The sequence below is a fragment of the Gavialis gangeticus genome, unplaced genomic scaffold (genome assembly GCF_001723915.1).
Source record: "Gavialis gangeticus isolate Ggan-Ray unplaced genomic scaffold, GavGan_comp1, whole genome shotgun sequence".
Taxonomy (NCBI): Eukaryota; Metazoa; Chordata; order Crocodylia; family Gavialidae; genus Gavialis; species Gavialis gangeticus.
Genome location: NW_017729004.1, coordinates 26,740,889 through 26,757,526, shown reverse-complemented (window position 1 = coordinate 26,757,526; position 16,638 = coordinate 26,740,889). Strand labels below are relative to the sequence as shown.

The window sequence follows — 16,638 nt, the reverse complement described above, 5'->3', positions numbered from 1 at the left end:
CAAAAACTACTTCACAGTTAGGGCGGCTAGGAGCTGGAACCAACTTCCAAGGGAAGTGGTGCTGGCCCCTACCCTGGGGGTCTTTAAGAAGAGGCTGGATGCCTACCTGGCTGGACTCATTTGAGTCCCATTTCTTGTTTTGGGGTTTTGTTGTTCTCCCGCCCTGGCGGGGGGTCGGGCTAGAAGATCTACTAGGTCCCTTCCGACCCTTAATCTATGAAACTATGAACTTTACAGTTATGAGGAAGATTAAGCACTGGAACAGATTAGCTGAAAGAGAAGTTTGTGGCATCTCTGTCACTGGAAGTTGTTGAATGCAGGTTAGATAAACATCTATCCGAGATGGCTTACACAGGAATGAATCTGCCTTGAGTAGGGACTCGGACCAGATGACCTTCTGAGGTTCCTTCCAGTCCTATTTTTCTATGATTTTTCACCGTTTGTCCAGTTTGAAAAGTGCAGGTCATCCAGTCAGGAAGAACAAGCAATTGAATTTAACTTAATTGAGAAACCATGTACCGTAAAACACTAACAAAAGGAAAATACTCAAAATATACTGCTAATGAACAGCATGCAGGCTCAAATCTGATTGCACAAAATGTTTGGTGAACATTTTAAACAAACATTTCCTAAAAATGCAGAACTCAGGATTAGTTTGTGACCAATATCCAAACAGGGGAAAAGGGGACTCAGTTTGCAGCTAATATTAGTCACAATGGATGATCAGACCAGATCCCACTTGGTAGAGACAGCTACTGCTCACTGATTCTACCCAATGAATTCCTGAAGAATTCACTGCCACTGGGAAAATACAGTGAGATATTTACTACCCAGTCTCCTCTCCCCTCCTGCTAAGATTTTCAGGTGTATTTGTGTCTGATTTCCTTCCTGCTTCTTTCCCTGCCATGAAATATAGAAAACATGCCATCTTTACTTGAATCCAAGATGACTTTGAATTTAATACAACCTTCTCCAATAATTAGATTCTACACATCAAAAATTATAAATGTTATAATTTTCTATATATAGACTATAGTTCCATGTGAAGAATATAATTAATGGAGGGATGTCTTAAGGATCCTGTGTCTTGAGCACCCCTGCTCTAGTATGTAAGAACTAATGCTTCTTATTGCTGTTTTTGCTTCAATCCAAAATGAAGTTTTTTCCCCATTTAATCTCATCTTGGATTTGAGTTCATTTTGGGGCAGTTGCAGCTCCATCTCTGCCTCCAAATCCAGGCCCAATCTGGGGGAGACTGCTTGGTGCAGTGGAGATAGGAGCATAGGGAAACCATGCGATGTGGCAGGAAGCCCCCAGAGCCCTGTCATCTGACCTGCAGAGCTCCCCATGGATCTGAAAATCTAGCAGCAGGGGAGTGGTAGCAGCAAGCATTGCCATTCCGCAGCCCCCAGGTTTCCACACCTGTGAGGAGCCCTGAGGGAGGATAGTTTGGCCCTGTGTGCTAAATCGGACGTGCAGGGTTGGAAAAATCCAGGCGCACAGGGCTGTGGTGGCACAGGGTGGAATCCCAGAACATGGGGCTTGATCCAGGTGGCATGGGGATCAATCCTGAGCCCTGACCCCACAGGGGATCAGGCCTGCAGACAGACCCCACACCTCACCCACAGAGCCAAAAGATTCAACACACCACTTCTCTAAAGCAATAGACACAAGAAATATATCCAAGTTAGAGGTTCCTTCAGAAGGAATTTGCTAGGAAGAACATTATCCAGACTGTTACTAATTTTAAGATAAAAATTAAAGTTCTCTCCTATAAGCCTCTGTCATTTTTTAAGTTTAATTTGATTATACCAAATATTGTACAAGGTAGCTTTCTAGAGAAATGTGATAATTCAAGAGTAAAAACATTGTTTTAAAATGTACTTGTTAAGTTTTTCCAGAGCAAGTCTACTACACATACTACAAATAAACGCAATAGCTAATTTAATTAATCAAAGTATGTAACTTACCTTTGGAAGCTCTGCATCTTGTTTTCTATGAGACAATAATTTGTAGGTTTTAAGGTTATTTTCAAAACTCCTAAGAAGGAAAGATAATGTTTGCATTAGAAAACGTTAGAAAGACAGTATTGAATTCTTTTGAAACTAATAAGGATTCTGACAATCTCAGTATGCTGAATACACATATTTTTAATACAATTACAAATTGGTTAATTTGGGACATAATATTTCAACTAAACACCAACACATTATACTGTTTGGCTTTTACAGAATGTTATTTAGAAAGAAGCAAAGGGCTTGTATTACTTCTAGTGCCATATTTCCTACAATCAGACAAGGTTTCTGATAAAGCACATACAGTTCATAATTCTTTTAAAGTAAGAAGTGATCTTTTTAGTAATGGAAGGAGGATCATTTTTCTTTTGCTAATCACCTTTAGCCTTGAATGTACCTGACTGGAAAATCATCAGCGTAGTCAGGCTTTATACAAACATAAAAATGTAATGTCAAACATTATTACATTTCATATACTTAGAGTTGCCATATATTTTACTATTACAGTGTATATTTAAGTACACAGACCTAACAAAATCTTGCACTTATAAAAAGTTTATCCAGATGTGATGTGAATCATTAATACACTTTAAGAGCTCTGATACTAACAATCCCCAAACTAACCAGCTCCATAATAATCAAGTCTTTTAACAGTCAGTTTCAATAGCAGCCCTGAAACAGGACCAGCTTTGGTCAATTTCAAGGCTTCTAACAGAAGACTTTGACAGCTACTTTCCATTTGCCATATCTATATAGTTAATCAGAATACACATATCATCTTTTTGCTGCCGTATTTTTTTTTATGACAGCACAAAGGCCAAGCATACAGATGTCGAAATGCCTTGTCATGCCACAACTTCCGAAAATGTGTATCATTTTGTTCTGCTTTATTGTAGCAGACTGTTTTGTGACAAGACAGTGCAGGCAGTCTAGCCACCTCAGTCAAGGGACCAAACCTGGGGAATTTCTGGCGCATGCAGGATGAGGCCCCTAGAGGCCCTAGGGATGCACGCCTGGGTTCTCCCATCTGTGATTCCCTGGGTCCCCAGTAATGCTCCAGTACAGTCCCAGGAATGGGGCCGACTGGTGGCCTTAGCCCTGGGACCACACTGAAATGTCAAACTCACTGACTGGCAGCCTCTGCCCTGGGACTGAACCGTATAAGAATATATAAAAGAATCATTGAGGATATACCCAGTCAAAGTATCTAATTTCAGAGACTAGTGAAAGACATTTTTAAAGAGTGATCATATCATACTCTCCGGAAAGTTTGTCTGGAGATACTGGCTCACATAAGGAACTACACCAATTAACCAGCAGTCACTCACTCTATCCAAATAGTGACTTTCCAAATTCAGACATTTAAGAACAGAACAGAGATGAAATAATTACAAATACAACATTTTTAAAAACTGGAAATATGAAAGGAAACTGAAAATATTAATTTAAATATCTACTTTATTTAAATGTACCTCTATTACTATTTAATATTATAGTCATATTTAATTTGAAAATGTTTAAAATAATGAAAATGATAAAACTCACTACATTACAGAACGCTAGTAAGTGTTACTGATAGCCAAAAGGTGTTTTGTCATTAAACACTTTGAAACAATTATCATGCTAATTCTCATATTAACTTTCCCAGATTGCGTTCATTTTTGTACTTGTTCTATCTTCTCAGAGATTTAATATTACTCTAAGAGAAGTATATGCAATGGATCCCCGCTAAAAAACTAGGTAGTCAGTTCCAAAAATCACATATAAGTAAATATATATTGTAGATATTTTAATTTGTTATCAGAGATGTCTCCTTTCTCTCTAGAATATCAAGTTATGCTGGGATTAAATGTCTTAAATAAAACTGTAGCTAATAACTGGCTTGCTTTCCATACCCTTGAATATGAAACTGTTGATATGAACTTTTCTAGATGACCATCTTAGTGTTAACAGGAAAGAAAAGCAGTTCAGTTTTCACTACAGTAAGTGCGCTGGTGTGAATTACTTTGCCATACCTTCCTCGAAGCTGCACAGCCTCTTTAAACCTTGTTTCATCCATTGCCTTCTGTACTTCTTGAGTCTATATAAAATGAAAAAATTAAAAAGGTCAGTTTAAAAACAAAGTTAGTTTGTAAACAAATCTGTTCTGATGCAACACCTCAACTTGAAATACTGACAGGGCAAGCTAATGCTTGATTCATTTTCTCCTCACATGCCAGACATCAGCATTCTGGCAAATGTTAATTGCCATTTCTTCAGAGGACAATCATGTTTCAGAGACAATGACAAGAGCATCACCAAGGGGCATGGAATAACAACTGATTTATTGTATATTTTATTTTTTAAGTTTAAATTGGAATTGCCATTGAGTATTTTTGGAGGAAAAAACAGATTTAAACGGATGGATGAAGAATTTGTCCTCAAAGAGTTGAGGTGCAATATGGAAAATTCAAATTTCACTTAAAAACAGCTCTAGTTTCTAAGTCGGGGAGTGGGAGTAGGAAACAAAGCATTGTATTTGTCAGTGGTTACCCCTAAAACAACTCCAGAGTAATTATACTCAAAGACAACATTCCTAGAGTTCATTATTCTGAACACATTAAGTGATCCACTCATCTCTGATGATGTGTTAAAACTGGTAACAGACCACTGATTGTTACACATAGTATTCTGTTGTACTTAATGAAGAACTATAATGTGGCACTTCTCCAGGAACTCACCATCTGCACGCACTCCATTAAAGGCAGACGTACAGCCTGGTTTCCAGACAGGGACACAACACAAGCAGGAGTATCTGGTGTAGCCTCAAGTAGGGCAAGGACGGCTTCCACACCCATACGGCTTGCCTGAAGATAAAATAAAGAAATAGGATTAAATATTCAGAGATGCACTCATAAGAGTAAATTAGCTACACTCGCAAAAACTGGCAAATACCTAAGACAACCTACACCCCTGTAAGACTTCTCTTTACATCCAGCTAAAACAAGAAGTCCTTAATTTGATGAGAGCTCTTTTACTAAACAGTGAAGCTGCTCTCATCCTGTTTCCCCTCCATAGTCAGGTTTGATAAGAATTTTTATGAAGAGGATTAGATGTATTTCAGACAAGGGCTTTTTTTTTTAAGCTATCTACCTATGTACCCATATGGTCCCCATTTAGAGCAACATCTGTATATGGGTACCTATGTGCCTCGGCATCTGCTGGACCCCCCAACAGCCAGCCAAGCTGGTGGGGACTTACTAGGATTATAACAAGAAGCCCCTTCTTGCCTGCACCCCCCATTTCGTGCATTTCTTTTTCCTTCTGAGTACTGGCAGAGACACAGCACACTCACTGCATGGGTGTGGTAAGGCTTGGAGCAAGCCAGAAAGCTGAAATGGCTTTCTGTAGGACAAACCTACAAACTACATCTACATATCAATTGAGTTAAGTGTCACTAAAGAAAACAAAAGAACTAAAATATCCACTTCAAAGCAAAGCCTGTAAGAAACAAGAAAAGCCAAGGTGCACTGAAAGCATGACTGTAAATATATCTTGGTGAACACATTCCCCCTTTGATTAAGACCTATTTCCCAAAGCAAACTTCCCATATCTGTCTAAAGTTTATGCTAAATCAGTCTACTGCGTCTAACCTAACTCACATATTGTCCCCAGTGGCCTCTGATCCTCACTAATTCACATGGCATTTTTATATATTTCTCACAGTACAATTTTATATTTCACCTGTCTCATCCTTGCCTTGGCATTTTATATTTTATATTTTATGCTTTTAAACCCTTAAGGAATGTACTCCCTGTAGAATGAAGTTATACCCTGGACCACTGTCAAAAAACTGCATTCAAATTGTAATTGTTATGTGATAAAATCTCCTATATTGGGCTGGTCCCTTGAGTGAATGCAGGTATGAGTCAATAGATAAATGAATGACAAAGCAAGAGCCTCTGGCCATTAACTGACAATAGCCTAACCACAGGAATTTACCATCACAAAACTCTACAAGCCATTTTAAGCTAATTAAGCCATCTGAAAACTGCAAGGACACAGCCATTGAATCAATTAAGTTAAGCCAAAACTACGTGATTTGGGTGAAGTCCTCAGTAACTGTAACTAACAGCTTTCATGCACTACTCAAGACCCATGTGGGACAATGACCTCCAGATTGGGCAACCAATATGATGCTGGGGGATCATAAGTCTGCCAAAAAGGGATAAAAGGCAGTGAAGCGTGACTGTCAATGGCATCCCTCTCATCCAGCATACCGACCTACTGAGACAAGGACAAGAAGACGACCCTTCTGAAGAAGACATTGCCCTGGAAGAAGCTGACCATTGGCAGCAGACTCCAGCACCCCGGATAGGTATATACCAACACTGGTGCTACACTACTATTGCATTAATTGTGTGTGTGTGAGTGTGTGTGTGCTGCTGTGTGTTAAGGTGGCCAGTACCCCTTATAACTCAAAGTTTGCATTTATGATTTTATTGATAACTTCACATCCTGTACAATAAATTAAAATTCGTTATGATCCTGTAAGCTGGTCCTCTGTAGCCAACAGAATGAGTCCGGACAAATGGCGCAGCCCTGGCGTGTCAGAGAGCAAGGTCCGGGGAAGTCCGGGGAATCAGGTAGGCACCCGGGGCTGAAGAACATGTGCCTCAGGGAGCCAGCTCTGATTGGCCTGGAGAGAAGACCAGGCAGTTTAAAGGGAGATACTGAAGAAGGCACAACATTTGGCGTCTCCTGGAGCAGGGACCAGGCAGCTGGACCAAGGAAAGGGATCAGCAAAGCTAAGGACCCTCTCCAATGAAAACCTTGTGGAATATTGGGACCCCCACAAGCCCTGAGTCAGGAGCACCCCAGAGTGTCCAGAGAGTTAAGTAGCAGTGGATGCTGGGGTAACAGGGGTCTTCCCTGAGAGCCCAGGAGCCGGGGTCAGGAGAGAGAAGACCAGGTCCTGGCTGATGGCCATGAAGCAGTAAGAGGAAAGGACAGTCCCATTGCAGGTATTGGGGTCTGGGATAAACTCAGGCAGCCAAGGCAAAGAAAAAAATTTGCCTAGCATGCTGGAGGGGAAAAAAGAGAAACAGTATAAATCAGGACAGGGGTAGCCTAACAGAACTTTGACTCATGTAGGCAACAACTGCAATTTTGGGCTGGACCCGATGATCTGCAAGGTCCCTTCCAGCCCCTAGCAATCTATGAAAAATCAAACCTTTTTTTTTCCAGCTTTCTTTGAATTACGGAATCAAGGGACAATATAGGCCAGGAGAAAGATACTTCCTTCCCTTTTGGATTTAGGGTCCCTGGGGGAGAAGACGAACAGTTGGGAGGAAGGAACCTCCTTTCTTTAGTTAGGTCCTCATTATATATAGATCAATCTCCTACACTTGGGGCTTTAAAGAAGCTTTATAGGGGCTGAAATAAGACTGGAAGGGACAGGGAAGCATAGAACAGGACAAGCCTGGATAATCACAGAAATACGGAGTCCTCAGTAGGAAGAAGTGGGGATGACAACCAAGGAGAGAGAGAGAGAGAGACAGAAAGAGGACAAAGGTAGAGTAATCCAACAAGTACAGCCAAGAACAGGACCAACCAGGAGAAACCAAGGCCAAAGAATAAGAGAGTAAATAACACAGTGGAGTTTGGGCAGAGACCCCACAGATATCTCACACTCCAGGCCAGCAGAAAATAGTGAATGACCACCTGAGAAAAAAGGGGCTGGGTGTAGGGGAGGTGGAGCCCAGCAAAAGATTGTGGTTCTGTCAGATGGACCTCTGCACAGAGAAACATCTATCCACCTAAACATTCTTACAACACCAAGGCATGGCAGGTGAGCGTGGAAAACAAACCAGGGCCCAAGGTACTTCTAACACAACAGGGCAGGTAAAGGGAACCCACTTGCTCAGACTACGCATTTATGTTGTCTTCAGATCCACACTTCACAGTTGTTATTATTTTAGGTATTGCAAGGTAAATAACAAAGGCAAACTAAGGGCTTGGGCACAGGATGACAAATTTGACTTGTGTACAAAAAGGAGATCCCTGCAACGCATTATTTACTAGAACCCAGTTTAGAATTATCCTGAGAAAAACAACACTAGTGTAAGTTACCCCACAGGTATTGTGCATTTGCAGTTATCCCAGGATAACCATTTGATCAGTGCAAACATTGCCTGCTCTTCCAGCACCTTGGCATGAAGCAATGCTAGAATACTTTTCCTGTTGTGGCTTATTTTAAATTGACAACACCGAGGGCATTTGTTTACATGTTCTACATGTGTAGAGGAGAGGGGTGCTTTAATTAGAGTGGTTTTGATAGCCACCTCCTGGCTTTTGTACAGGCACCTTGAAAGGAGTTTCCTTCCAAAACCAAAGGGAAGTAGGGAGAAGAAGGAAATTGGGAGAGATTACCTAAATTAATTGATGTAGTTAATTACATTAGGACTGCTGCAGTGTGCTGAAAGAGAGTAGAACTGGAATGGACTGGGAGTTGTAGTGAAGGAGTTTGATCCAGGGCAATCTGGATTCAGCTGGAAGGTCAAAACCAACCCAGTGGTGACAGACATGTGGTCAAGGCAAGAGGGATCAGAATTAAATCCTCAGAGAATTCACAGGGCACATAAGCATCAGGTTTGTTTCTTAGTCCCTGGGTACATAGAGGTTAGATTTGGGCAACTAAGTCAAACAACATTACTGTTATTACTACAGTCACCGGGGGATAAAGACAAAAGGGCATAGGTAAGTAAAGAGCTGGGGACCCGGGTAAAAACTTAGCAAGAGGCACCTATAATGGGAGCTTTAGAAATGCTCCCAGTAAGAGAACAGGACAGTCCGTCAGAGCCCTGAAATGTTTATATAATAATGTGAGAAGTATGGGGAACAAACAGGAAGAACTGGAGGTCCTAGTACAAGCACTTCCATATTGCAAGGCATGGAGAGCTTTAATTATTAGAATATCTGCTGGGAGGGACACACAGCAGTACGCAACCAGTCCAGCAAATTCCTGGAGTGTATTGGGAATAAGTTTTTGATATGGATCAAAAATTTATTCCCAGACCAACTAGGAGGGAAGATCTTTTTGCCTTACTGCTCACAAACAGGGAAGACTTAGTTGAGAAAATGAAGGTGGAAAGTAACTTGGGTGACAGTGGAGTACAGTGATCATAGAATTCAAGATCCTAAGGGGAGGAAGGAAGGAGAGCAATAGAACTCAGAGAACTGTTGGAAAAGATCTCTTGGAGGCAAGTCTGAGGATAAAGAAGTCGAGGGGCTTTTGTACAGATGCTTGCGCTGCAGTGCTGGGCACTTTTAAAAGCACCTGGCACTGGGTACATGAAGTTGTATAAGTGGTGAAATGCATGTCAGCGTTGAGAAAATGGCAGCAGCACACTGTTGAACTAAAACACACTGAAGGTGTTTTAGTTCAAAAGTACACCACTGCCATTTTCTGCATGCTGACGCGTATTTGGCCACTTATATAACTACATGCAACGCAGCGCAGTGCACAACAGCTCATCTGCAAAGCAGACTATTAAGTCTGCTCTGACCTGCTGGATCTCTGGTGTGTTGCGAGATGAAAAGGTATGTGTATACATGCCCCAGAAGAACTGGCTGTACTTTAAGGAGGCTCTTTAAGAGCAGAGGAGCAAGCTAGACAGAAGAATGGGAAGTGCAATAAGAGACCAGCTCGGCTGGGCAGCAATCTCTTCAAGGAGCTGAAACTCAAAAAACAATCCTATAAAACAGGGAAACGTGATCATCTTAATAAGGAAGAGTAGAAGAGCACTGTTCCAGCATGTAGGGAGAAAATTAGGAAGGCAAAGGCACAATTTGAGATGCAGCTGGCAAGGGACATAAAAGGTAATAAAAGTCATAAGTAAGAGGAACACCAGAGAAACTATAACTCCCTTACAGAATATGGAAGGCAATCTAGTTACAGATGATTCAGAGCAGGCTGAAGTATTTAGAGCCTTTTTAACTTCAGTGTTCACAAACAGGGGTAGCTCTCAGATAAGTGATGTTGGCAGAAAAGACAGAGAAAGAGAGAAACAGCCTAGAGTAGTAGAAAAACAGGTTAGGAATTAGAAAAGCTGGAGTCAGGAGGGCCAGATGGGAAGCCTCCTAGGATAATGAAAAAAAATGGCCAAGGATACTTTCAAATCAGCAGCACCATTGGAGGAATTGGTGGAGGTAATTTTGGAGCCACTGGCTGTCCTCTTTGAGAATTCCTGGAGGTTGACCTTTGAAAGGTCCTGTGTGACTGGAAAAAGACCAATATCGTGCCCATCTTTTAAGAAAGAGAAGGAGGAGGAACAAGGTTGATGCAGATCAGTCAGTCTGATCTCAATAACTGGAAAGATCATGAAGCAGGTCCTCAAATAATCTATTATGAAGCACCTAGAGGAGAACAAAGTGATCAGAAACAGCCAGCATGGATTCAGCAAGGGCAAGCCATGCCTGTTCATCTTATCATAGAAGAAAATCAGGTTGGTCAAGCATGACTTGCCCTTGGTGATTCTGCCCTGTGGATAGGGAAGAACAGATGTGATATACCTTGACTTTAGCAAGGCTTTTGACACCGTCTCCCACAAACATTCTCATTAACAAGCTAGGAAATACAGAATAGATAAAGATACTGTAAGATGGACACACAACTAGTTGGATCACTGTACTTCATTCACTCATGAATGGCTCAATGTCTAGTTGCGAGGAGGTAGCAAGAGGGGCGCCCCAGGGTATTGTTTAATATCTTCATTTATGGTTTGGACAATGGGATTGAGTGCACACTTCACAAATCTGCAGATGACAGTAAGTTGCATAGAGTTGCAGATACTCCAAATAGTAGAGCTAAAATCCAAAACAACCTGAATAGATTGTGGACCATTTTTTTCCAATCAATGAAATGAGATTCAACAAGGACAAGTGCAAAGTCCTGTACTTGGGATAGAATAATTGCATGCATAAATACAGACTCAGAAACGGTAGGCTGCAATATTGCAGAGAGGGACCTGGGGGTTACAATAGGCCATAAACTGAATACTAGTCAAGAGTGTACTCTTGCCACAAAAATATGCTGTTGGATTTTGTTGCATTTATATAAATGCCACTTGCAAATTAAGGAAAGTGATTCTTCAACTCTATTTAGCACTGACAAGATTTCACCTGGAGTACTGCATCCAGTTTTGGGCCCCACACTTAAAGAATAATGTTGACATTTTGGAAAAAGTCCAGCATAGAGCAATAAAAATGATTAAGGGTCTAAAAGGCACAATTTATGAGGAAAGGTTGAAAAAAAACAAAAAAAAAAACAACTAGTGTTATTTAGTCAGGAGAAGAGAAGGCCACGAGAGGATTTGGTAACAATCTTCAAATATCTGAAAGGCAATTACAGAGAAGACAAAGATGGGCTTTTCTCTGTGGTTGCATGGGAGAGGACTAGGAGCAATGGCCTCAAGCTGCAGCAGAAGAAATTGAGGTTGGGGATTAGGAGGAACTTTCTGACTATGAGAGTGGTCAACCACTGGGATAAGCTACCTAGAAAATGGTCCAATCTTCATCCTTGAGACTTTTTAAAGCACAGGTTAGATATATCTTTGGCTTGGATGGTTTAGTCAAGGATGATCCTGCCTTGACAATAATATCCTGCCTTGAGCAAGTGGCTGGACCAGATGAACTTGTGAGGTCCCTTCCAGCCTTACTTTCCTATGATCCTATTTTTGTTGAGATCTACGTTTTTCCAGCATTCCTGGACAGAGAGAGGTATTAGAGGTCCACTCACCAAAATTCTGTCAAAAGCTGATGGTGTACCACCTCTCTGAACATGACCCAGTATAGTCACACGAGTGTCAAATCCCAGGCGCCGAACTACAAGCTGCAAACAATTTCAAAAGCAAGTGAGAAATATAAAACAGGATTAACACAGTAGTTATATAGTATGCATACATTAGCAAAAACCTTTTTGGAAACTTTTGGCATTATGATCATGATATTAGACTATTTATCCATACATTTACACAACTACTCCCCCCCCCAATAATTAGATTTTTTATATTTTATTATGTATAAATAAAATAATGTGGTATACTTTTTCATGTATAGAATCTAATATTTGGAGGCCTGTCTTAAAACTTGCCCTCCCAGCACTGAGGGGGAGAAAGCAGCAGGGGTTTAAGGGGTCAGGAGGCAAGTCTTTTGTGCCCCTTGTTCCCCATGTTGAAAGAAGGGTAGGGAACTCATTTTGGATTTGAGTAAATATAGCTCTTTCATCGACATTAAGATAACCAAATCTCCAGGCACTTCCTTTAATGGAACATTTGGTTTAATAACAACAACAAAAAGGGTTCTGAAAGCAATGCTTTATCTGCAGAGAGATATAGCTATTTTATCTGTATTTATGCATACTGTCCTCAACCTTATAAAGTATAAACATCACAAAGATCTGGAAAAAGACTACACTGAAATAGGTTTATACATGTACAATTTTATGCATTTTGAGGTGGCTAAAATTCAGGATGGCTTTCAGCCTTCTACAGATCTTACTGCTTTTGGTTAAAATGAACAATCAAAAGGAGGTATAATACTTTGTTCTGGAAACTTTGAGCTCTACAAAACTAAAAGTGCTGACTTCGTATTCCTCTGAATAACAGCAAGAGCTGCTAGGAAGTATTATAATTAAAATGTTAAAAACATCCCTGAAAGTGAAATAATTTGATATTAAATAACAGACATATGTTAACAGGTCCAAACAGCTACATGCAGCTGTTTGGGTTTTTTTGCCTGCAGCTAAAGTGCAAGTCAAATTTTATTAAAATGGGAACACTTACCAACATTAATTGTGTTACAGTAGTAGATCAGAAAGGAAGAAAAGAGAATAAAGTATGGCACACTTTCCCAGTCATTCAACTCTTGCAAGGCAGTTAGGAGATTTATCTACACTCTCACTCTACAAGTTTCAGTCCCAATTGATACAGCTTCCTTGATATTTTAACAGGCTGTGGTCTGTGCAACAAGGAAGCAGTGCTTACTTCAACCAAAATTTAAGTAACAACTAATTTCTATACTTTTGCTTAAAAACTCTAGTCAAAGCCAATTTGTATTTCATTTGAAAAAACATAATTCTGTACTGATGTATCAAGGACCGTTGCATCATTTTTGTGTTCCTCAAAAGCATCAAACTAACAGCGGTAAAAAACAAAGTCTTGTAACCATACACTGGATAAAGCACAGACAATGTCATTTAAAGTTTCTTCATACCATCCTTACAGTCAATGTGTTCCAAAATCTGAATAAAAGGATAATTTCCAAGAATGACATGCTAATTTCAGTCTAAATGCCTGTTAAATCCTTGGCCTCTAATGATGTGAGCATTATTATTGAGATAGCAACTTAACAGACAATTAAACAACTTCTTCCAAGAACATCATCTGATAATGATTACTGCTCTAAACCAAATTTTAACAGACTTTCTAGCAATCAAATAGCTGAAAACACCCACTTCATTAACTACCCTCTACTTTAAGTACATGTGCACACATGCACAAACATACACAAATATATATGCACATACACATTCCACTCAAAAACTCAAATAAGCCATCAGAAAAAGACCCATTTACTTTGATGAAATTTGAGTTCAGGCTATAAGTCAAAGGTATAAAATATAGCTTACAAGTGCTGGAAGAGTCTGTTTTATAGAAATTTCCATGGAATTTCTATTTTTATCAATAAGTAGAAAGCAAACAGCACCAAATTAGATGTAGTGCAAGTAGAAGGAGCACTACAGGGAGAATGATACTTACATCTTTAACTTGCTCCGATGTTATGGCTTTGTTGTGAGAATCAATGGCACCTTCTGCTACAATGATAATATTCAGCCTTTTCTTTCTTGCACGGTTCTATGGGAATAAAAGCAATTGCACATTGCAAAAAGGCCAAAAACACCAGTATAGTACAATTTTGAAAACAAATTTCTATATGTTAAATTCCAAAGATAATTATAATTAGGGATTCTTCTTCTCTTATTTTCATATTCTCATACATCTTATGCATACGCAGGGTTTTCCAGGGGCAAAGTGAAGTGTTCTGTGATGGGCAAAAGCCACAAATAGGCATTCAGGGCATTTATACACGTACACATTTGTCTGTTCTGATGCACTGGAAATCCAGCATGTCAGAGCAGACTCAATTAATCGAATTGCTCTGCTTGCAAGCTGATGTGCCTGGCAGTGCGTGGCATGGATTTGTATAAATGGCAAAATACACATCAACATTGAGACAATGGTGGTGGTGCGGTTCTTCGGTGCATTTTAGTTCAGAAGCACACTGCCATTTTCTCGGCATTGACGTGCATTTCGCCATTTATACGAATGCATGCGCTGCAGTGCCAGGCACTTTTAAAAGCGCCCAGTGGTGCAGCATAAACGGGTATAAATGCCCTCAGTTTCTAACAGTAGCAATTTTCCACAGCTAGAAATGTTTCTGGGAGATGAAGCAGTACAGGCATCCAACATGCAACTACCCCTCTCACCTTCTCCTCAGACCAGGTAATCCTGTCTGGGGAAAGCATGGGGAAAAGCAGCTGCTCCAGTCCTCCCATTCCCAGTGCCTATGAGCTGAGCAGACCGACCAGCACAGCAAAACCCCTGCCCATGTCTCACACTAGAGTCCCCAGTGTGAGAAGCAGCAGGTGGCTCTGCATCCCTTGATGTGGAGGAGGAAGGGGATCAGTCTATAGGACGGGCAGGAGCAGCTACCCCTCCATTCTTCTTCAGAACAGGGTGAACCCGGCCTAGGGAAGGTACAGGTGTTGGTCCCTGCCACTCGATTCCTCCCAAGACTAGGATGAAGCAAGCAGCACCTCCTCCCCTCATCTCCCCCCACCAACCAGGGTGACCCCAGTCTCAAGAAGGTACAGTAAGCATTTTCTCACAAATCAAGTGCTCCTGGAGCATTTATACACATACTTTTTTCTTCACAGACATGCTGATCTGCGCTGCATGCAGCTGTATAAGCAGCAAAATGCATGTCAGCATGCAGAAAATGGCAGTGGTGAGCTTTTGAATTAAAGTGTTTTAGTTCAAAAACACGCCACTGCCATTTCCTCAAACCTGACGTACATTTTGCAGCTTATGCAACTGCAAGTATTGCAATGCCAGGTGCTTTTCAAAGCGCCTGGCGCCATGGTGCTTGCATGTGTAAAAATGCCCCTGGTATCTGGGAGGAGTCAAAGGCAGGGAAGTATACAGGCATTTTTCTGGGACAGACTGTCTCAGGAGCAATTTCTACTGGATCAGAGATGGGTTATTTTAATTCCAGAACTGCCATTTTTTTATTCTGAAAGAAAGTATGCAAATGCCTGTACATCTGTGGTTTCTACTGGGAAAGCTGCCCCATAGAAATGCAATGCCCATATGTGGTCAGACAGAAAAAACAAAACCAGGTCCGTTGTGGCAATGTGCAAAGGGGCTGTGGCAGCCCTAGAGGGAATCACGCAGTGATTCAGTTAGGCCAGAGTGCCACCAACAAAACCAGTAGCAAAAAATGTCACTGAATGGGACTTGATCTATGCTGTTTCACTGGCAGGTACTACTTCTCAGGTACAAGGGTTTATTCAGCATGCTGAATGTCCAAGATGAAGTAACAAATTACCTCAGACAGCTTAAAACACATCTTATCCTCCCATCCTTCTTCTGGGGGGTATTCAGGAATGAACACCCAATCTGCACCACAAGCTAAGGCACTCACAAGAGCTAGATACCTAGTAAGTACACACAAAAAAATACCCAAATAAGCAGGGAATTACAAATCCGTTTCACATTTTTTTAAAATAACATTTTTCTAGATACTAACTGGTGAAAACAGTACATACCCACAGTGTCTTCCCATAACCTCCAGAACAAAGGTCCTCTGATGGCTATAAAATGACAAAGAAACATCAATGCAATTCAAAGCACCAATCCAAATCCCACTGAAATCAATGAAATGTTAAACACTAAAAATAACACACAGTATACCAGAAGTAAAGTATTATCTCTAGTCTAATGGGACAGAGAGAGAGAAGAAAAAAACAACTCAGAACAATCAATGCAACTTTCCTAAAACCCTTTATGTTCTGTGGCTGCTTACATATGTTTAAAAAAAAAAAAAACACCACGGCGCTTTACTTTAAACTCAGTGCACTTCTGTGGCCAACCCAGCACATGCCCAGAGGAGGCATTGCATTAGCTGGACCTGGCTCACCCAATGTCTGTATAGATTGGGTACTTTAAGGGGCCATTTTTTGGTGCTTCTATTTAATAGCTGGTTGAATCAGCTTTAGATAAAAGCACCAAAAAGTCCCATGAAGCACCCAATCGATAAAGACACTGTGGAGCCAGGTCAAACTAACGTATTGCTGTTTCCATTAAAGCGCTATTTAAAAAAAAAACCCCTCTGTAAGCAGTCATAAGACATCACCCAGACACAAGCTTTGGTCAATACGAAATATGGTGGCCTGGTGACTACAATTTGTGACAGGAATAAAGGCAACAAATAAAACCAATTTTTTTTCTCTCTCCTGCATATTTAAACAACTTATTGTAGGGCTGCTTTCTTTTTTTTCTTTTTTTTTTTTTTTTTTTTTTTT

General features: G+C 40.6%; 1 protein-coding gene across 5 annotated transcripts in view; it reads right to left on the bottom strand.

Annotated features, from left to right (window-relative positions):
• Window positions 1-16,638, bottom strand: part of PFKP (phosphofructokinase, platelet) — a 110,001-nt gene that overhangs the window by 42,421 nt on the left and 50,942 nt on the right. For all 5 annotated transcript variants that reach the window (XM_019508181.1, XM_019508184.1, XM_019508180.1 and 2 more), the window contains exons 6-12: window positions 15,883-15,927; window positions 15,663-15,771; window positions 13,814-13,909; window positions 11,794-11,886; window positions 4,736-4,861; window positions 4,031-4,095; window positions 1,971-2,040 (exon numbers count right to left, since the gene is read on the bottom strand). In XM_019508181.1, the coding sequence (XP_019363726.1) occupies window positions 1,971-2,040; window positions 4,031-4,095; window positions 4,736-4,861; window positions 11,794-11,886; window positions 13,814-13,909; window positions 15,663-15,771; window positions 15,883-15,927 (604 nt within the window). The remainder of the gene's footprint in view (window positions 1-1,970; window positions 2,041-4,030; window positions 4,096-4,735; window positions 4,862-11,793; window positions 11,887-13,813; window positions 13,910-15,662; window positions 15,772-15,882; window positions 15,928-16,638) is intronic.